The 20,979-nt window shown below is 45.5% G+C and overlaps 1 protein-coding gene across 3 annotated transcripts in view; it reads left to right on the forward strand.

The window, feature by feature from the left end:
• The first annotated feature begins 3,376 nt into the window (after positions 1-3,376).
• The window catches only part of RMC1 (regulator of MON1-CCZ1), a 29,050-nt gene continuing 11,447 nt past the window's right edge, over positions 3,377-20,979 (forward strand). For 2 of the 3 annotated variants that reach the window (XM_025364999.1, XM_025365000.1), the window contains exons 1-8: positions 3,411-3,627; positions 4,288-4,364; positions 6,848-6,932; positions 15,665-15,805; positions 16,121-16,224; positions 18,903-18,992; positions 19,082-19,187; positions 20,222-20,333. In XM_025364999.1, coding sequence (XP_025220784.1) covers positions 3,526-3,627; positions 4,288-4,364; positions 6,848-6,932; positions 15,665-15,805; positions 16,121-16,224; positions 18,903-18,992; positions 19,082-19,187; positions 20,222-20,333 — 817 coding nt within the window. In that variant the 5' untranslated portion in view covers positions 3,411-3,525. Of the gene's footprint in view, positions 3,628-4,287; positions 4,365-6,847; positions 6,933-7,871; positions 7,929-9,078; positions 9,166-15,664; positions 15,806-16,120; positions 16,225-18,902; positions 18,993-19,081; positions 19,188-20,221; positions 20,334-20,979 lie in introns of all 3 variants that reach the window. The other variant, XM_025364998.1, reaches the window with a different exon arrangement.

The following is a 20,979-nucleotide window of genomic DNA, read 5'->3' on the forward strand; positions in this document are numbered from 1 at the left end:
CAGCTGGGATTACAGGCACTTGCCACCACTCCCAGCTAATATTTTTGTGTTTTTAGTAGAGACAGGGTTTCACCATGTTGGCCAGGCTGGTCTCGAACTCTTGACCTCAGGTGATCCACCTGCCTCGGCTTCCCAAAGTGCTAGGATTATAGGTGTGAGCCACTGCACCCGGCTGAAAGATGGAATTCAAAGAAGTGCTGGTAAGTCACTGTGGTATTTACGAAAATAGAAAAATAAAGAGGGTTTGGGCTAGGCGCGGTGGCTCACGCCTGTAATCTCAGCACTTTGGGAAGCTGAGGCGGGTGGATCACTTGAGGTCGGGAGTTCGAGACCAACCTGACCAACATGGAGAAACCCTGTCTCTACTGAAAATACAAAATTAGCCGGGCGTGGTGGTGCATGCCTGGAATCCCAGCTACTCGGGAGGCTGAGGCAGGAGAATCACTTGAACCCGGGATGTGGAGGTTGCAGTGAGCCAAGATCGTACCATTGCACTCCAGCCTGGGCAACAAGAGGAACAAGAGCAAAACTCCATCTCAAAAGGAAATAAATAAATAATAAATAAATAAATAAACAGGGTTTGGCCTTGGGTAAGATGGACCGTTTTCTAGAGGGGCAGCCATGGTGGGCTGCGCAACTGGTATGAAACCCAGTTTCCATCTGAAGGCCTCGATGTTCATGGAAATAGGGGCGAGACAGTCTGAAGAGTGTGGAGAAGGCCTGAAAATGTCCTTGCAGAGAACAGGAGAGATAATGACGGGGATAGCTAGGCAGGGCTGAAGACCCATTTGAATTTCCAGCAGTGCCCTCTGTCCTGTTGTGTGGCCCTCCAGTAGTAGGTACTGGGAAAGCAGGTGGCTGAGTTCATCCAGGGTGGAGGCTCTGCCAGATAAGTGTGACAAGAACAGCGCAGCAAGGATGTTAAAGGCAATGGCAAAAACTGGCCAAAAAAAAAAAAAAAAGCAAAAAACTGGAATGCAGAGAAATGAAACCAAAGCCGATGAGGAGGGAAGGGAAGAGAGGAGAGGGCAGATAGACTGGGGTAGAGAGGACAGAACAACGACAGGGCGTCCTGGTGATGTTGAGGAAAAGTCACAGGAAACAGCTAAACAAGCCAGCTGCACGGATGGCACAGTGTGGCTGGAGAGCAGGGTTCTGGAGTTACTGGGTTTTCCATGTGTGGCATGGGCCTGGGTGGGGGAGGCTGAGTGGAGGAGTCTTACATTTCCAGTCTTGTCACTTCTCTGATGAGTTTCAGACCAATATATCCATCTGCCTAGATGTCATTTCTCCTTGGATTCACATGCTCCAAACCGAACTCTTGGACTCAGACATCAAAACCACTCAAAAATGGCTCTCTGAGAAATAGAACTACCATATGATCCAGTAATCCAACTTTTGGGTATAGACCCAAAAGAATTCAAAACAGAATATTGAACATATATTTGCATAGCTTTATTTACAACAGCCAAAGGTGGAAACAACTCACATGCCCATCAACAGATGAATGGATAAACAAAATGTACTGTATACATAAAATGGAATATTATTCAGCTTTAATGAAGGACGGAAATCCTGACACATGCTACTTGGATGAACCTTGAGGATATTTTGCTAAGCAAAAGAAGCCAGACACTAATGGACAAATACTATAAAATCCACTTATATGAGATACTTAGATTAGTCAAATTTAGGGACAGAAATCAGATTTGCAAGATAAAAAATTTCTGGAAATGTATTTCACAATAATGTGAATATGCCTGACACTAACTGAACACTTCAAAAAGGATTAACATGGGGCTGGATGCGGTGGCTCATGCCTGTAATCTCATCACTTTGGGAGGCCAAGGTAGGCAGATCACCTGAGGTTAGGAGTTGGAGACTGGCCTGGCCAACATGGTGAAACCTGGTCTCTGCTAAAAATACACACAAAAAAATTAGCTGGGCATGGTGGCAGGTGCCTGTAATCCCAGCTACTTGGGAGGCTGAGGCAGGAGAATTGCTTGAACCTGGGAGGTGGCGGTTGCGGTGAACCGAGACAGGGCCATTGCACTCCAGCCTGGGCAACAAGAACGAAACTCCATCTCAAAATAAAATAAAATAAAATAAAAAATAATAAAAAAAGGGTTAACATGGGGGCTGAGCACTGTCAGTGGGAGAATCACTTGAGGCCAGGAGTTTAAGACCAGCCTGGGCAACAGAGAACTCTGTCTCTACAAAACATAATAATAAAAAAAACGAGCCAAGTGTGGTGGCATGCACCTGCGGTCCCAGCTACTTGGAAGGCTGAGATGGGAGATTGAGGGTGCAGTGAGCCGTGATCGCACCACTCCACTCCAACCTGGGCAGAGAGAGACTCTGCCTCTGAAACAAAAAAAAGGGGCTAACATGGTAAATTTCATGTTTCTTATCAAGTAAAATTAGGTTTCCCTGTTACTAGGAAGGAGTAAGGATGTGCTATCCCAAAATATGTCCAAAAATTGGTATATTATTTTGAGCTAAAAACACTGGAGAAATTGTAGTTTCAGAAAAGGCTAGATGGCCTGTCATTTCCTACAGGGAACAAGCAGTAAAGATTCCTCTGGGAGTGGTACCCTCTCTGTACCCGGGCCAGAAAATAGCCCTTATCACCAGAGACTGGGAGTTGGGGCTGCAATGGACCTGAATAAATGAACTTCCCAAGTAGTACTTATCTTCCACTAGTTTTACACCCCCCAAGATTTTTCCTAGTGACTCCCTTAGAAATGTATCGCTCCTAACCAGATGCCTTTTGTGCTTTCTTCTCAAATGCATCATTCTTTGTCTAAAAAGTATAAAAGCATCTTGCTTTGGCCACTTCTTCAGACCTCACTCTCTTTTCAAGGTCCCCATGAAAAACTTATAAAGTGTGTATGCTTTTCTCTTGTCAATTCGGTTTCTGGCTCCAGCGGAAGAGCCCGCAGAAGCGCTGAGGCGGTTGGAGACGGTCTCTGGCGCCCCTGCACCTGCTCAGCGAGCCTTCAGCCCCTTCTTCCTGACGAAGCTCCCAGAGGCTGGAACTCTGGCGCAGGAAGCGCTTGGGAAATCCTCCCGAAAGCAAGGAGGAGCCTTTCCTAGACCGGGAACGGTCCTACGCCAGGGGACAGGCCGGGGCAGGGGCGACCGAGCCGCGCGCAGCAACCTGCAGCAGGGTAGGGTTGGCGGCCCCGCCGCCCTCGGTTCGCTGGGAACCACACGGGCTTCCGGGTCATGCCGCCGCATTCCTCCCGCCCTCGGGGAGAGGGGAGGAGCCTCCAGCACCGGGTGGGGCGTGGTTACGGCCGGTGGGCCCCACCGCGGCCAGACGCTGCCCGTTTAAGCGCAGAGGACCGCGGGTCACGTGGTGGGCGGGGTGGGGGCGTGGCACCAGGAAGCGGCGTCCGCGCCGGGCCCAGAGCAGCAGTCGCAGCCGCAGCCACCACCACAGTTCGGGCCGGGCTCCACCGCGAGCCCCGCTCCACGCTGGCTGCCGCCCTCGGGGCCCCCACCGCGGTCGCGGCGCCCACCATGGGCGAGGAGGACTACTACCTGGAGCTGTGCGAGCGGCCGGTGCAGTTCGAGAAGGCGAACCCTGTCAACTGCGTCTTCTTCGATGAGGCCAACAAGCAGGTCCGGCGGCCCGCGCCTTCCTCCCCCGCGCGGCCCTGCCGGGGTCGTGGGCGCACCAAGGCCGGTCTCGCGCGACCAGGCCCGAGCGTCCCCTCCTGTCCGGTCCTGTCCTGTCCCAGCGCGGGAGGCGGCGCACGCTCCTTCCCTGTTGGGTGGGCTCAGCCGCGGCCAGGTGTCCTCGCAGGTGACCCCGGGGCTGACCCCCGAACCAGCTGCGCGGACGCAGTGGCCTCGTGGCCAGTGTCTCAACTGTTGGCTCGCCCGTCTTTTCTAGGCTTCTTTTGTTGTCTTTGTCATTAGTTACACTCTCAGTCAAGGTTTTAGACGTCGAAATTTTTATCTTCCTTGAAATTTTGTAAAGGGGGAAAAGGCTACTTCAAGCGCATCAGCGGTGCTGATGCGCGAACCGGCCTTAGAACTTGGAGCCTCGGGGACCCGACCCAGTGTGGCACAGTGGGCCACACTTGGAGTGGCATCCTTTTCGCTCTCTGCTCTTGGTTTTTAAAATTCACATGAGCAGCCAAACATCTGTACCTTGATACGTGTTACTTTAGTTGAACCCAGGGTAGTGTATAACAGAAATAATCGCTTGCGGGTCGGCTTATGAGTTTAGATCCTTTCAGAGTTCAGGCTATTAACCTTGCTGCTTTTGCCTCTCAGGTTTTTGCTGTTCGATCTGGTGGAGCTACTGGTGTGGTAGTTAAAGGCCCAGATGATAGGAATCCCATCTCATTTAGGTAACGTCAAAGACACTTTAAGATCATTTTATCATGTAAACAGAATGGCGTTTTTCTAATTCAAAAGGTTTTTTATAATTTAGTCATTTGGCCTGCCCTAAGAGGCCTGAAGTGTGTGTGCGCACATGGAATCCCTGTCTGTAGGGAGGGTCTTAGTGGCACTTACTAGCACCTCTTGTCAGAGTGGAATATCTGGAGCATTTCATTTGGGAGCCAAATACTTCAAAAGTGGGCACCCACTTCCTGGCACTGGAAATTAACAAGTCAGCGTGAAGATGTGCCCATTTCCGGTTTGTTGACAGAGGAGGGCCTTCGTTTCTTTAGCCCAGGTATTTCCAGAGTAGCAGGTGAAGGAGATTCATTGTTTCTCATGTAGTAATATAAGAAAATCATGACTGCTACTTAAGGTGACTGCATGGTCACAGTTTGCACTGTTGAACAGCCCCTTTCACTTTCAGAAGTGGCTCGATTTGGATGATAAGCTATCTGGCCACGGTAACGCTGGTGCTTACAGAAGGTGAAAGTTTAATGTAGGCCCTCAGTTCAGTAGTGACTTAATTTTACTGTTGGCCTGTGTTAATGAGAAACTGCCTTTTTTTTTTTTTTTTTTTTTTTTTGAGAGAGGGCGCCTCCTCCTGTGCCCAGCTGGAGTGCATTGGTGAGATCTTGGTTGACTGCAACCTCTGCCTCCCAGGTTCAGGCGATTCTCCTGCTTCAGCCTCCCAAGTAGCTGGGATTACAGGCGCCCGCCACCACGCCTGGCTAATTTTTTTGTATTTTTAGTAGAGATGGGGTTTCACCACGTTGGCCAGGCTGGTTTCAAACTCCTGACCTCAAGCGATCCACCTTGGCCTCCCACAGTGCTAGGATTACAGGCATGAGCTACTGCACCTGGCCTAAGCAAAGTTTTTTAAAGTATGGATGGGGTTTTAAAGTGTGGATGGGGTTTGAGCATGGTGTTTTGGGGAACTCCAGGTCTGTGTAACTGAAGGTTACACAGGGTGTGTCTACAGGGAAGGGATGGTGGTGGTGTGGCCACTGGCAGGGGTCAGCTTGAAACTTACGTATTCTCCTATGGAGTTAGAGCTTTATCTTATTGACATGTCAGGTGGCGTGTGGCATGATCGTGTCAGTGTTTGGAAAGATCATGCTGTTCACAGCACGAGGCTGGCTTAGTTGGGAGCCTGTCAGAGTTAGGGATACCATGGAGAGTAGCAGTCAGCCGAGCCAGGTGTGGTGAAGAGCGGAGCTCTGGCGATGTAGAGTGGCACTGCATAGGCAGTCAAGGGATACTTAGGAAGATGGGTCTCTGGTAAGACTCGGGGGTTGGTTGGGTGTGGAAAACAAGAGTGAGCCCATGATAATCTAGATTGAGGACTCTGAGAAGTTTTTGGAGGTAAGGTACTGAATTTAACTTAAAAAGAGTTTTTAGACTGGGCACGGTGGCTCACATCTGTAATGCCAGCACTTTGGGAGGCCAAGGTGGGTGGATCACTTGAGATCAGGAGTTCGAGACCAGCCTGGCCAACATGGTGACACCCCATCTCTACCAAAAATACAAAAATTAGCCGGGTGTGGTGGTGCGAACCTGAAATCCCAGCTATTCAGGACGCTGAGGCAGGAGAATCACGTGAACCTGAGAGGCAGAGGTTGCAGTGAGCCGAGATCGTGCCACTGCATTGTAGCCTGGGCGACAGAGCAAGACTCCATTGCAAAAAAAAAAAAAAAAAAAAAAATTTAAAAGCAGCTTTATTGAGACATAGTTGGCACACAATAAACTGTACACACTTAATATTATACAATATGTGAGTTTTGACATGTATATACCCATGAAACCATCACCACAGTCAAGGCAATGAACATACTCAGACCCTGAAAAGTTTCCTTGAGCCCCTCTGTAATCCATCCCTTGAGTTTGCTTTTTTAAAATGAATTTTTAATTTAAAAAAGTATGTATTTGAATAGAGGCAGGTCTTGAACTCCTGTGATCCTCCTCCATCCTCTCACAGTGCTGGGATTACAGGTGTAGGCCACTGTGCCCAGCTGAGTTCACTTTTTAACTTCTGTCTGAGGCGGTCATGAGACACTTTAGTGGAGCCATCTGGTGCATCGCAGGTTTGCATAATGAATGCGCTGTGAGATGCACAAGTAAATAGTTCTTTCCAGAAGCTTTGCTGTGAGAGAGAAACAGCAGTCATGGAGAAGGCTCCTGTGCGGGTCTATAGTTATTTATGTTGCGAACAATTCTCAGGTGATATGTGTGTGTGATCTCAATTCTTTAATCACTTGTTTTCCCAGCAAGTTGTTTCCAGTTGGATTTGGTAGTTTGAAAGAGGTCCTACCGATGGCTTCCGAAACATAACTTTAATTTTAGACTAGAATTTGCTGCCTCCTGAATATAGGTTGTGTCTTTTGCCTTTTCAATAAATGATAGTAGCTAGAATTAGATTATTTAACTACTAACACATTCTTTCTTCTTAAAGAATGGATGACAAAGGAGAAGTGAAGTGCATTAAGTTTTCCTTAGAAAATAAGATATTGGCTGTTCAGAGGACATCAAAGACTGTGGTAAGACTTATCTTTAAAATATAGCATTAAAGGGCATTAGAAATGCATTTGGAAGAGAAGGAATTGCAAATTTTCAGTGTTAAAGGAAACTTACTATCTTACTGTTGTGAAAGGTGTAGTTATGTTGCATTGTATTAGAGCCTTCAAAAACGAAAAAGACATTCGAGTGGGTTAAAAAAAAAAATGACCTTAGTTTGATTTTTAAATTACATTAAACATTTTTTTTGAGCCAGTCTTCCTTTGTTGCCCAGGCTGGAGTGCCGTGATGTGATCTCGGCTCACTGCAGCCTCGATCTCTCAGGCTCAAGTGATTCTCCCACCTCAGCCTCCCTTAAAAATTGTTAAAAAGTAATTTGGAACTTTGTGTGTCTTTTGTATTGCTTGATAGCTAGCAGCATAGACTGTGTGAGGTATATTTTTGGCTACTTTGTGAATTAGCCTTCTCATCTCTCATTTCTGAGTGCTAGATCTGATAGGAGCAGATATTCCAAGTCGAAACAGCCTGCAAGCCCTTTAGCCCTTGTAAATGTTCGCCATTGCTGTTTGTAGAGTAGAGGGAAGGCTGTTCCAAACAGGCAGGATCCTCTCGTGGTTTCTTCCATCAGTTTTAAGTGTTAAAGTCTTGGGGAAGCCTCTTAGTAAGTGCAGCAACACATTTCTCTGACATCAGCTGCTTGAGGAATGCATTTGGAAAGGAGTTACTAAACTGTAACTGAATATTTGTATTAACTTAAAAAAAACACTGAATCGTAAGCCTGCTGCTGTTGAGACAGATGATCTGAATTGGTCTTTTTATCTTTCCTATGTTTGGGTTGTCTTCAGTTATTTTCTGGTCACTTTTTAAGTTAATATTTATCTTTTTCTTGTAGTATGCCAACATAGGTTGGCAGTATGCTGCCTAATCCAAATTTGTGTGTATGTGTGTGTTTTTCCTTTCAGGATTTTTGTAATTTTATCCCTGATAATTCCCAGCTGGAATACACACAGGAGTGCAAGGTATGACCCCAGGCCCTTTCTCAGCGGCTGGCATCAGTGGTGTTGAGCTGGGTGATGTTGTGGAGAGCGGGGGGCATCGGGGCCACAGGGAGCCCAGACTTGAAGTCAGACCGTCCCTCATGTTGATTCCAAAACTGGAGTCAGGCGGGGTGTTTGCTTTGTGACATTGAACAGTTTTCTGAGTTTGAAAGCTTGTTCCTTTGGAGCGGGGAGGGTTCAATGGATGACGCGTGGTGAACACCCAGTGGTGCCAGCCCTTGGGGGCTGTCGTGTCTCTTGCCCTTTTTCTCCTCACTGGGCTGACAGCACATCTGGGTCTGGGCCCTGGGATCCCTCACAGCCACATGGAGCGGAGGTTTCTGGTGAGGAGTTTCTTTTTCTCTTTCCTGAAGTTTCCTTTCCTCAATTTGTTGTCTTTGTCTTGTCCTTTCTTTCTTGCTTCCCCCAGGTGTTGATTCTAATCCACATTAATGAGATTTGCTGGGTGTCGTAAACTAGGCTAGAGGGAGCTGAGCTAAAAGTGGCAGTGTGGCACCCTGGGCGCTGACAGAGGCTGCTAGTGGTTGGGGTAGGGCTTTCTACATCTTTGTGGCTGTTTTGCTCAGTGGAGTTCAGGGTGGACTATTCAATGAGGAGAGGTGCGTCCCCACCACTGTCCCCCTGCCCTGCGGTGGCCCCGTATGAGGAGGCCCTCAGCCCAGCCCTGCTCAGCCCTATCTGCCCTCGAGCGAGTAGGGCGTGTGTCTCAGGGTCCTCAGCCCACTTTGGTCAACACTCGCTAAAGACCCTTAGGCCTTTGTACATTTGTAATAACAGTCTTTGTAACATGGGTGACTAAGAATGTCGGCAGTACGGTGATTCCTGCAGGTAGAAGCTGCTGTCTATGAGCTCTGGTTGGTTGCCTTTCTACAAAACACACACTTCCCCTGTTCTGTTTAGTAGAAGGAATTAGGATTCAGGTTCTTGAATGAAGAGTTACGGGCAAAAATCAGGGAACATAGTATTTCAAATAAAATTTGTTTTGTTAATTAGTAAACTTTCCGAGGAACTTTCATTAAAGAATGACAAACTGCAGAGATTGTTAAGCTTTTGAACAGTTATATATATTTTTTCTTATTAATTAAAAATGTTTTTAAAAAATTTTTCTTAGACTAAGAATGCCAACATTCTAGGATTCTGCTGGACTAGTTCTACTGAAATTGTCTTCATAACAGATCAAGGAATCGAATTTTACCAGGTATTATGTTTATCATTTATGTTTGTTGGTAAAAGTTCAGTGATAGCATTCTGGCAGCCTTTTGAATTCAGTACTGAAGAGAATTTTTTTTTTTTTTTTTTTAGCATTTTTTAGAGATGGAATCTTGCTCTGTTGCCCAGGCTGCAGTGCAGTGGCATCATCGTGGCTCACTGTAATCTCAAACTCCTGGGCTCAAGCAATCCTCCTGCCTCAGCCTCCTGAGTAGGTAGGACTACATGCATGTACCATCATGCCTGGCTAATTTTTATTTTTATTATTTTATTTTATTTTATTTATTTATTTTTTTGAAATGGAGTTTTGCTCTTACTGCCCAGGCTGGAGTGCGATGGCATGATCTCAGCTCACCACAACCTCCACCTCCCAGGTTCAAGTGATTCTCCTGCCTCAGCCTCGTGAGTAGCTGCGATTACAGGCGTGCGCCACCATGCCTGGCTAATTTTGTATTTTTAGTAGAGACGGGGTTTCACCATGTTGAGGCTGGTCTCGAACTCCTGACCTCAGGTGATCTGCCCGCCTCGGCCTCCCAGAGTGCTGCGATTACAGGCGTGAGCCACTGCGCCCGGCCCTGGCTAATTTTTAAATTTTTTTGTGGAGATGAAGTCTCGCTATGTTACCCAGGCTGGTGTCAAGCTCCTAACCTCGACTCCTGCCTTGGCCTCCCAAAGTGCCAGGATTTCAGGCATGAGCTGCAGCACTCAGCTTTAGTTTCTCGCTGGGGATTTTATTCTTTTTTTTTTTCTAATTGTAAGTAATACCTAAAAAAAAAAAAAGGGGGGGGGGGGGGGGGGGGGGGCTTGGTGGCTCATGCCTGTAATTCCAGCTGTTTGGAAGGCCAAGGTGGGCGGATGGCTTGAGTCCAGGAGTGTGAGACCAGCCAGGCCAACATGATGAAATCCCATCTCTATAAAAAATACAAAATGTTAGTCAGGTGTGGTGGGGTGCACCTGTAGTCCCAGCTACTTGGGAGGCTGAAATGGGAGGACTGCTTGAGCCCAGGAGGCAGGAGGTTGCAGTGAGCCAAGATCACACCACTGTACTCCAGCCTGGATGATAGTGAGACCCCATCTCAAACAAACAAACAAAAAAACTTCATTAAAAAGTGGGCAAAGGTCAGGCGCAGTGGCTCACACCTGTAATCCCAGCACTTTGGGAGGCTGAGGCGTGCAGATCACCTGAGGTCAGGAGTTCGAGGCCAGCGTGGCAAACATGACAAAACCCCATCTCTATGAAAAATACAAAAATTAGCCAGGTGTGGTGGCAGGTACCTGTAATCCCAGCTGCTAGGGAGGCTGAGGCCAGAGAATTGCTTGAACCTGGGAAGCGGAGGTTGCAGTGAGCTGAGATGGTGCCACTGCACTCCAGCCTGGGCAACAGAGCAAGACTCCATCTCAAAAAAAAGTGGGCAAAGGACATGAGCAGACACTTTTTAAAAGAAGACATACATGCGAGCAACAAACATAAAAAAGCTCAACATCACTGATCATTAGAGAAATGCAAATCAAAACCACAATGAGATACTATCTCACACTAGTCAGCATAGCTATTATAAAAAAGTCAAAGAATAACAGATGTTGGCAAGGTTGTGGAGAAAAGGGAACCCTTATGCACTGTTGCTGGGAGTGTAAATTAGTTCAACCTTTGTGGAAAACAGTATGGCGATTCCTCAAAGAGCTAAAAGCAGAACTACCGTTTGACCTAGCAGCCCCATTACTGGGTGTATATGCAGAGGAATGTAAATTATTCTACCGTAAAGGCACATGCACGTGAATGTTCACTGAAGCACTGTTCACAGTAGCAAACACATAGAATCAACCTAAATGCCCATCAGTGACAGATTGGATAAAGAAAATGTGGTACATATATACCATGGAATACTGTGCAGCCATAAAAATGAACAAGATCATGTCTTTTGTGGGAACATGGGTGGAGATGGAGGCCATCATCCTTAGCAAATTAACACAGGAACAGAAAACCAAAACCACATGTTCTCACTTCTAAGTGGGAGCTAAATGATAAGTTATGAATGCAAAGAAGGAAACAACAAACACGGGGGTCTACTTGAGCAGGGGAGGGTGGGAGGAGGGAGAGGAGCAGAAAAGATAACTATTGGGGACTGGACTTAATACCTGGGTGATGACATAATCTGTACCACAAACCCTTGTGACATGAGTTTACCTGTGTAACAAACCTTCACGTCTATTCCCGAACCTAAAACTTAAAACAACATTCAAACATTGCAAGATACATAATATGGAAAGCAAATGTTCCCTATAATCCCAATAAATAATTATTATGAACAGTTTGGTGCATATTCCTCCATTTTTAAAAATAAATACATACAAACTTCTTTTTAACAAAAAGGGGAATGTTGTATATAAACTTTTGCAGCTAGTTTTTTTTTTTTTTTTTCCTTTCCAAAGTGTATCTTGGACATCATTCTGTATTTTATTCTGACTGGGTAGTATTCCACTGTATGGATGGACTGCAGCTTAACCAATTTTTTGTTGTTGGACATTGGCTGGTTTTCCATTTTTTTGTGATTACAAATAACCCTACAGTAACGTTCTTGTACACACTTCTTTATGTTAGAGGGAGAGTTGCAGTATAGGTATGAATATCTGAAAAGCTGAATCGGTATCACCAAATTTCTTTTAGACATGTGCATTTTCACTAGCAATATGGGAACTTCTGCTTTTCATACCTTTAGGAGAACTGGATATTATCAGTCCATAGACATTTGTCAACCTGAGAGGCAGACTTTTCTTTTTTCTTTTTTTTTTGAGACAGTCTCACTCTGTCGCCCAGGCTGGAATGCAGTGGCACTATCTCGGCTCCTCCACCTCTTGGGTTCAAGCAATTCTCCTGTCTCAGCCTCCCAAGTAGCTGGGTCTACAGGTGCCCACCACCACGCCTGGCTAATTTTTGTATTTTTAGTAGGGGTGGGGTTTCACCACGTTGGCCAGGCTGTTCTTGAACCCTTGGCCTTAAATAATCCACCTATCTCGGCCCCCTAAAGTGCTGGGATTACAGGCGTGAGCCACCACGCCTGGCTGAAAGACATTTTAATTTGCATTTTACATTACTAGGGAAGTAAGCATCTTTTCATTTGTATATTGTCCATTTGTATTTTGCTAACTGCCTCTTAAAGTTTTTTTATTTTGTGATAATTATTTTGAGACAGGATCTCTGTCACCCAGGCTGGAGTACAGTGGCACAATCACGGCTCACTGCAGCCTTGACCTCCTAGCCTCACGTAGTCCTCCCACCTCAGCTTCCCAAGTAGCTGGAACTACAGGTGTGTGCCAGCACGCGCAACTAATTTTTTTTCCTTTTTTTTTTTTTTTTTTTTTTGTAGAGATGAGGTCTTGCCATGTTGCCTAGACTGGTCTTGAACTCCTAGGCTCAAGCCATTCTCCTGCCTTGGCGTCCCAGGTGCTGGGATTTATGGGCACGAGCCACTGTGTGTGGCCAAAATTTTTTTTACTGTGGTAAAAAATATATAACATTTATCATCTTAACTGTTTTTAAGTGTTCAGTAGTGTTAAGTATATTCATTCACATTGTTTGTTATGAAATAGCTGCAGAACTTTTTTCATCTTGTGAAACAAAACTGTATCCAGTAAACAACTCCCCTTTATCCCTTCCTTGCAGCCCCAACAATCTCTATTTTACTTTCTGTTTCTATGAATTTGACTCCTTTTTTTTTGAGATGGAGTCTCGCTCTGTCGCCCAGGCTGGAATGCAGTGGCGTGATCTCAGCTCACTGCAACCTCTGCCTCCTGGGTTCAGGTGATTCTCCCGTCTCAGCCTCCCTAGTAGCTGTGATTACAGGTGTGTGCCACCACGCCTGGCTAATTTTTGTATTTTTGGTAGAGATGGGATTTCACCCTGTTGGCCAAGCTGGTCTTGAACTCCTGACTTCAGGTGATCCACTCACCTCAGCCTTCCAAAGTGCTGGGATTACAGGCATGAGCCACTGTGTCCGGCCGAATTTGATTACCTTTTATGCTTCATGTAAGTGAAATTATACAGTATTTGTCCCTTTGTGACTGGCTTATTTCATCTACCATAATGTCCTAAAGGTTCCCCCATGCCATAGCATGTGATAGGGTTTCCTTTTTAAGACTGAGAGTATCGCATTGACTGTATACACCACATTTTGCTTATCCGTTCATCTGTTGAGGGACATTTGGGTTGTGTCCACCTCTTGGCCATTGTGAATAGTGCTGCTGTCAGTACAGGTATGCAGATACCTCTTCAAGATCCTGTTTTCAGGTCTTTTAGATTTATACCCAGAGTGAGATTGCTGGAGCAGATGGTAGTTCTGTTTCTTAATGTTGTAGGGAACTGCTATACTGTTTTCCGTAGCAGTTACACCATTTTGCAATCCCTCCAAGTGTACAAGGGTCCCAATTTCTCCATATCCTCACCAACGCTTGCTGTTTTTTTTTCTTTTTTTTTTTATAAGAGCCATCTTAATTGTGGTTTTGATTTGTGCTCTTTGTTGATTAGTGATGTTGAGCACGTGTGTGTGTTGGCCACTTTGTGTATCATCTTTGGAGAAATGACTAATTCGGGTCATTGTGCCTATTTTAAAAATCAAATTATTATTATTTGTTGAATTATAGTTCTTTATATATTCTGATAGTAACACCTTCTTAGAGATACAATTTGCAACTATTTTCTCCGAATCCGGAGGTCACCTTTCCACTCTGTGGATCGTGTCCTTTGATGTACTTGCCTGTTTCTTTTCATCTTTTCCAGCTTCCTGACCTATTGAGCATGCTTCTGAGATCTCTAAGTGGAACTAATTCAGAGGGTGTTAAGAGTTCTTTCAGGTTTTGATTTTATTGACCTAATGAAAGCAATATAATTTAGAATGTATAGATAGAGAAAATACACCTGTGCGTTAATGCCATGGTGTAAGGCCATCATCGAAATCTTAGTAATGACTGGCTGGGCGCAGTGGCTCATGCCTATAATCCTAGCACTTTGGGAGGCCAAGATGGGCGATCACCTGAGGTCAGGAGTTCGAGACCAGCCTGGCCACCATAGTAAAGCCCCGTCTCTATTAAGCCCCATTTCTACTAAGCGTTGTCTCTACTGTCTCAAAATAAAAATACAAAAATTAGCTGGGTGTGGTGGCGGGCGCCTGTAATCCCAGCTACTTGGGAGGCTGAGGCAGGAGAATCCCTTGAACCTGGGAGGCAGAGGTTGCAGTGAGCCGAGACTTTGCCATTGCACTCCAGCCTGGGCAGCAAGAACTAAACTCCATCCCCGCCCCCCCCCCCAAAAAATTGTAATGACCAATAAGAGAACTTTAAACAAACTTTAGACAAATTCCATACACACAGAAATAGAATTTTGTACATGTGATTGCATGGGAAGGGTGGCTTGCTTTATGGAGGAGTTCCCTATGGTAATCATTTAAAAGTCTTTCTGTTCTCTGCAGTGGGAAAGTATACCTTAAGGTTACCTAGATGACTTCAGGTCTTCAAGAAAAAAGTTAAAAAGAAAGAAGACTCTAGCGCATCCTAGTTATTATAGTTATTAAGAAGCTTCTGTACTCCAGCCTGGGCGACAGAGCGAGACTCCGTCTCAAAAACAAACAAACAAAAAAAAAACACAGAAGCTTCTGGCTCCTGCCTCTGGCTTGCACAGCAGTTCTTCAGTGCAGTGTACCATGAGCATTTATGTCTTGGGGGCTCTATACAGTGTTCCGTAATAGCAGAATATTTACGGTACATTTAAAATGTGCCTGGATTATAAAGTACCGCATTTGTATGCAGTCTTATGAACACATCTGCTAGAAGAAGGGAGCTCCTCCCAGGCCCAGTGTAGACTGGAGTCGAGATGGAGGCCAAGTAGAAGGCAGATCTGCCATGGCCTGGGAGGTGGCCGAGTTAATACATGGGGCCCTGGAGGTGTCAGTTTCTTTTGGTCATTTCCTGGATGAGGAGAATTTTGTTGTAAATTGCTCTTAGGTGTATCCATGTGCTCCACATGCCCAAGCATGTAAAGCACCAAGCACAGGGCTGGTGAAGTAGCAGCTGTAATAAGTACAAGTAAGAATGTTCATTTCACTTAGTGGGTTTCTTCTGCTTTTTATTCTCAGAGTGCACTGTAAGAACCTTCTGACAGTTTGCTGTTATTGATTTATTTATTTATTGAGACTGAGTCTTGCTCTGTCATTCACGCTGGAGTGTGATGGTGCAATCTTGACTCATTGCAACCTCCGCCTCCCAGGTTCATTCAAGCAATTCTTGTGCCTCCGCCTCCCAAGTAGCTGGGATTACAGGCATGTGCCACCACGTCCGGCTGATTTTTGTATTTTTAGTAGAGACGGGGTTTCACCATTTTGTCCAGGCTGGTTTAGAACTCCTGACCTCAGGTGATCTGCCCACCTCGGCCTCCCAAAGTGCTGGGATTAGTTTGCTGTTTTTTAAATGAAAATCCTGGTTCTTAAACTCTGCTTCAGGTATTACCAGAGAAACGGAGCCTGAAACTCTTGAAGAGCCACAATCTCAATGTGAATTGGTACATGTACTGCCCCGAGAGCGCCGTGATCTTGCTGTCTACCACGGTCCTGGAGAATGTCCTGCAGCCTTTTCACTTTAGGGTAAAAGGAAGCCTCCCCTGAAAAAACCACATTTCCCCAGTTGTCCCCTGTTGCTGTAGCATCCTCATGTGTCAGGCACGTTAGGGACAGGTTCCTCCAGCTGTAATGTCACGCTCTGACCACTAGAGGGCACTCTGTACCCGTCAGCTCATGGAGCCATTCATTTTATGCTGGGCAGATAGGCCGTGAGGGGACACGGGGGACGGTGGAAAGGATCCAAAGTCTATGTTTATCCTTGTTGGTTTTACGTAGGGAATGGTGAAACATCAAAAGGGTTTAATAAGTTTTTCCTAAAACTTTTTTCCCCCTAAACAGGCTGGCACTATGTCAAAGCTGCCCAAGTTTGAGATTGAATTACCAGCTGCACCTAAGTCAACTAAACCCAGCCTTTCCGAAAGAGACATCGCAATGGCTACCGTGTATGTCTGTGTCAGAGAGAACTCCATCCTGCGATTGCTTTCAGTAATATAAATAATAGAAGGAGTGTGGTACAAGCACCACATGGTGCCCTGACCCCTAGAACACATAAGGAGGACTCCCCTTGTCCTGGGTATTCAGTGTCTAGATCCTCTGAACATAGAAAACCTGCAGTGTTTTTGGCATTCTTTTTTGATTTTTATCAGCTTTGTGATGCTAAGGAATTCCTTTACCTTTCTAGCCTGATAAAACAAGAACTTTGAATCAATTTATTTCTTAGTGTTTTTGTTTTATAATTTCTTCTTTTTTTTTTCAAGACAGAATCTTGTTCTGTCACCTAGGCTGGAGTGCAGTGGTGCAATGTCGGCTCACTGCAGCCTCCGCCTCCCAGGCTCAAGTGATTCTTCTGCTTCAGCCTCCCAAGTAGCTGGGATTACAAGTATATGTCACCTCGCCTGGCTAATCTTTGTATTTTTGGTAGAGACAGGGTTTCACCATGTTGACCGGGCTGGTCTTGAACTCCTGACCTCAAGTGATCCACCTGCCTTGGCCTCCCAAAGTGCTGGGATTACAGGTGTGAGCCACTGTGCCTGGCCAATTTTTTTTTTTTTTAAAAAGCTAAGTTAATAATCGTTCTAAATAAGAAAATACATTAAGATTTTTATGTAACAAACATGGAACTCAATTACTTATATATGGAGGTATATTTTCTTTTTCTGTTTTTTTTTTTATTTTTTTTTCTTTTTATTTTTTTTTTTTGAGACAGAGTCTCGCTCTGTCTCCCAGGCTGGAGTGCAGTGGCCGGATCTCAGCTCACTGCAAGCTCCGCCTCCCGGGTCTACGCCATTCTCCTGCCTCAGCCTCCCTAGTAGCTGGGACTACAGGCGCCCGCCACCTCACCCGGCTAGTTTTTTTTTTGTATTTTTTTAGTAGAGGCGGGGTTTCACCGTATTAGCCAGGTTGGTCTCGATCTCCTGACCTTGTGATCCGCCCGTCTCGGCCTCCCAAAGTGCTGGGATTACAAGCTTGAGCCACCGCGCCCGGCCTCTGTTTTTTTTTTTAAGATGGAGTCTTGCTCTGTTGTCAGGCTGGAGTGCAGTGGTATGATCTTGGCTCACTGCAACCTCTGCCTCCCAGATTCAAGCAATTCTCCTGCCTCAGCCTCCCGAGTAGCTGAGACTACAGCCACGTGCCACCATGCCCAACTAATTTTTGTATTTTTAGTAGAGACAGGGTTTCACCATGTTAGCCAGGATGGTCTCAGTCTCTTGACCTGGTGATCTGCCTGCCTCAGCCTCCCAAAGTGTTGGGATTACAGGCGTGAGCCACTGCGCCCGGCAGTACGAAGGTATATTTTCATTTGAAAAAGTAGATATCTCAGTTTTTAAATTTGTAATGAAAATTTTAAACACACAGTAGAGATTAATAAAAACCCTAAACTTTCAAACTTTTTGGTAGTATAATGTTCTTTATTTCTTCTTCCTTTTTTTTTTTTTTTTTTTTGGTACTCTTCTGTGGCTTTCCTGTTTATTTTTAAATTTCTTTTGGAGAGTCTCACTCTATTGCCCAGGCTGGAGTGCAGTGTTATGATCTCGGCTCACTGCAGCCTCCGCCTCCTAGGTTCAAGTGATTGTCCTGCCACAGTCTCCCGAGTACCTGGGACTACAGGTGCATGCCACCACATCTGGATAATTTTTATATTTTCTGAAGAGATGGAGTTTCACCATGTTGCCCAGGCTGGCCTTGAACTCCTGGGCTCAGGTGATCCTCCCGCCTCGGCCTCCCAAAGTGCTGGGTTTATAGGCATGAGCCACCGTGCCCAACCAGCATTCCTGTCTGGACAATAGATAAAGCGAGAGCAGTCCTGGCTGAAGTGGAGGTGGGGACCTGTTCCCTCCCACCTTGGTCTCCTTGTCCCTGGGCAGGCCCAGCACAGAGTTTACCACTGGACTAGAATATGCATTCAGGAACTGTTCACAGCAACACTTATTAGATGGCACTTAAATAGAAGAGGCTGAGCATGGTGGCGCACGCCTGTAATACCAGTGACTGGGGAGGCCAAGGCAGGAGGAGTGCCTTGAGGCCAGGAGTTCAAGACCAGCCTGGGCAACATAGTGAGACCCTGTTTCTACAAAAATATTTAAAAATTAGCCAGGCACGGTGGCATGTGCATATAGTCCTAGCTACTGGGGAGGCTGAGGTGAGGGAAGATCACCGAAGCCTAGGAGTTGGAGGTTGCAGTGAACTGTGGTTGCACGTGACAGAGGGAGACCCTGTCTCTGAAAAATGAAAAAAAAAAGTGATTATATTTTTCTGTTATTAAGGAATATACATTCATTATACAAAACTTGGAAAACAGAAAGAGAAAATGAACTTATTAGCATATCACTCAAGTATAACTATTAACATGTGTTTCTTTCTAATCATTTTAGACTCTATGCTTAGGTTTGGGGTTTTCTTTTAAAAGATTATGATCAAGCTGTATTTAGTGTGTGTTCTCTTTTCCACTTAACTTTATAATAGGCTTTGAGTAACTGCATGTTTCTTTGTAAGCATTTTTGTTGGCAGCAAAATATTCCATTAAGTGAATATCTCATAATTTACTTAACTGTGATGCCATTTAGAGCAAAGGAATTTTGAATGGCCAGATGTGATTTTTGTCTCTTTGTTCCCTAATTAGATACGGGCAGCTGTATGTTCTCTTCTTGAGGCATCATTCTCGGACCTCCAACAGCACAGGAGCGGAGGTGGTCCTCTATCATCTGCCACGGTAGATTTCATGCTTTCTTTCCCCTCTCTCTGTGATTTTAAAATGTGAGTTGCAGCTTGTTGATCTATTTTTTGCTTTCTATCCGACAGAGAAGGTGCCTGTAAAAAGATGCACATATTGAAGTTAAATAGGACAGGAAAGTTTGCCCTGAACGTGGTGGACAACCTGGTAGTCGTGCATCATCAGGACACAGAGGTACAAGCTGTCTGCGTTTCTACCAAAGTTAAGGTTGCTTAAAAGCCTTGTGAAAATTGGCGGCTGGGTGCAGTGGATCACGCCTGTAATCCCAGCACTTTGGGAGGCCAAGGCGGACAGACTGGTTGAGCCCAGGAGCTTGAGACCAGCCTGGGTAACATGGCAAAACTCCACCTATATAAAAAATAAAAAACTTAGCCGGGTGTGGTAGCGCATGCCTATAGTCCCAGCTACTTGTGGGGCTAAGGCTGGAGGATGGCGTGAGCCTGGGAGGTCGGGGCTTCAGTGAGTTGAGATTGTGCCCCTGCACCCAGCCTGGGTGATGGAGCAAGATCCTGTCTCCGGGAAAAAAAAAAAAAAAAAAAGAAAAGAAAATTGGCAAAATGTCTGAGTAAGATTAGAAAGTGCATTTTTATTTTTTATGCTAAGAGTTTTCATCTTCCAGATGGAAATGGGTTAAGTAGTTTAGAAAAAAGTGATTGTGTCAGTTGATTAAAGATAATTGAAAACTGTTTCAGAAAGTAACACTTGAGATTTGACCTTGGAAGGAGGTGGGAATCCGCTCCATTCCACGAGTACATGAACTCTCTATTGCAATTGTGAGCATGGATGATAGTGCTAGGGGATAATGGTTTTGAGGCCGTGTGGACCAGGACAACTAGAATGGGTCCTGTGGGCTGGGCCTCTGGTATAAAGAAGCCACTTCCCTCCTCTACCCTCCCAGAGGGTGGTGACGCTAACTCTCTGACACGTGAAGATGTTTCCAGTGGAAATGACAGAGATCTGCTTAGGTCACTTTGAGCTTGTCAAAGGTAGCATGTCATAAATGCAGGAAATACTTGTGAGAGGAGATAAAGATATTAAAAGAGAGTTGTAATGTTAATGACAAATTCTTCAAGTAAGAACTAGCCTATAGGGAGGAGATGCAAACACAGGCTTTTAAACTGATCTAAACAGCAAGATGGGATGGAATGAAAGGGACTGGGCAAACTGTGATTCATTTTGGCCTCAGTCTTGTTTTCTCCCCCACGTAGACGTCGGTAATATTTGATATCAAGTTACGGGGAGAGTTTGATGGCTCCGTTACCTTCCACCACCCGGTGCTTCCCGCGCGATCGATCCAGCCCTATCAGATCCCCATCGCAGGTAATGGGTTCCGTAGAAGAGTCTGTGCTGCTGTTTTACCACGTGGCTGTGTTCTCACCATGATCTTTGGGAGTCACATTAAAAGTGGAGTGAGGAGTAAACAGAGATTCCCAGATCTGTCTGATTTTGCCAGGGGCCATTTTTTCCAGTTTTGTTGTTTTAAGAGGGAGTCTGACTCAGTCGCCCAGGCTGGTATGTAGTGGTGTGATCCTGGCTCACTACAACCTCCACCCCCTGGGTTCAAGTGATTCTCCTGCCTCAGCCTCCCAAGTAGCTGGGATTACAGGTATGCGCCACTGTGCCCAGCTAATTTTTATATTTTTTTAAATTTATTTTTTTGACCGAGCCTCAATCTATTGCCCAGGCTGGAGTGCAGTGGCTTGATCTTGGCTCACTGCAACCTCTGCCTCTCACAAGATTCAAGGTTGTGAAGTATTCAAGCAATTGAACCAAGTATTCAGTTGCTTAAATACTTGTGAGAGGAGATAAGGTTCAAGTGATTCTCCTGCCTCAGCCTCCCAAGTAGCTGGGATTACAGGCATGCGCCACCACGCCCAGCTAATTTTTTTGTATTTTTAGTAGAGATAGGGTTTCACCATGTTGGCCAGGCTGGTCTTGAACTTCTGGTCTCAAGTGATCTGCCCGC

The sequence above is a fragment of the Theropithecus gelada genome, chromosome 18 (assembly GCF_003255815.1).
Source record: "Theropithecus gelada isolate Dixy chromosome 18, Tgel_1.0, whole genome shotgun sequence".
NCBI lineage: Eukaryota > Metazoa > Chordata > Mammalia > Primates > Cercopithecidae > Theropithecus > Theropithecus gelada.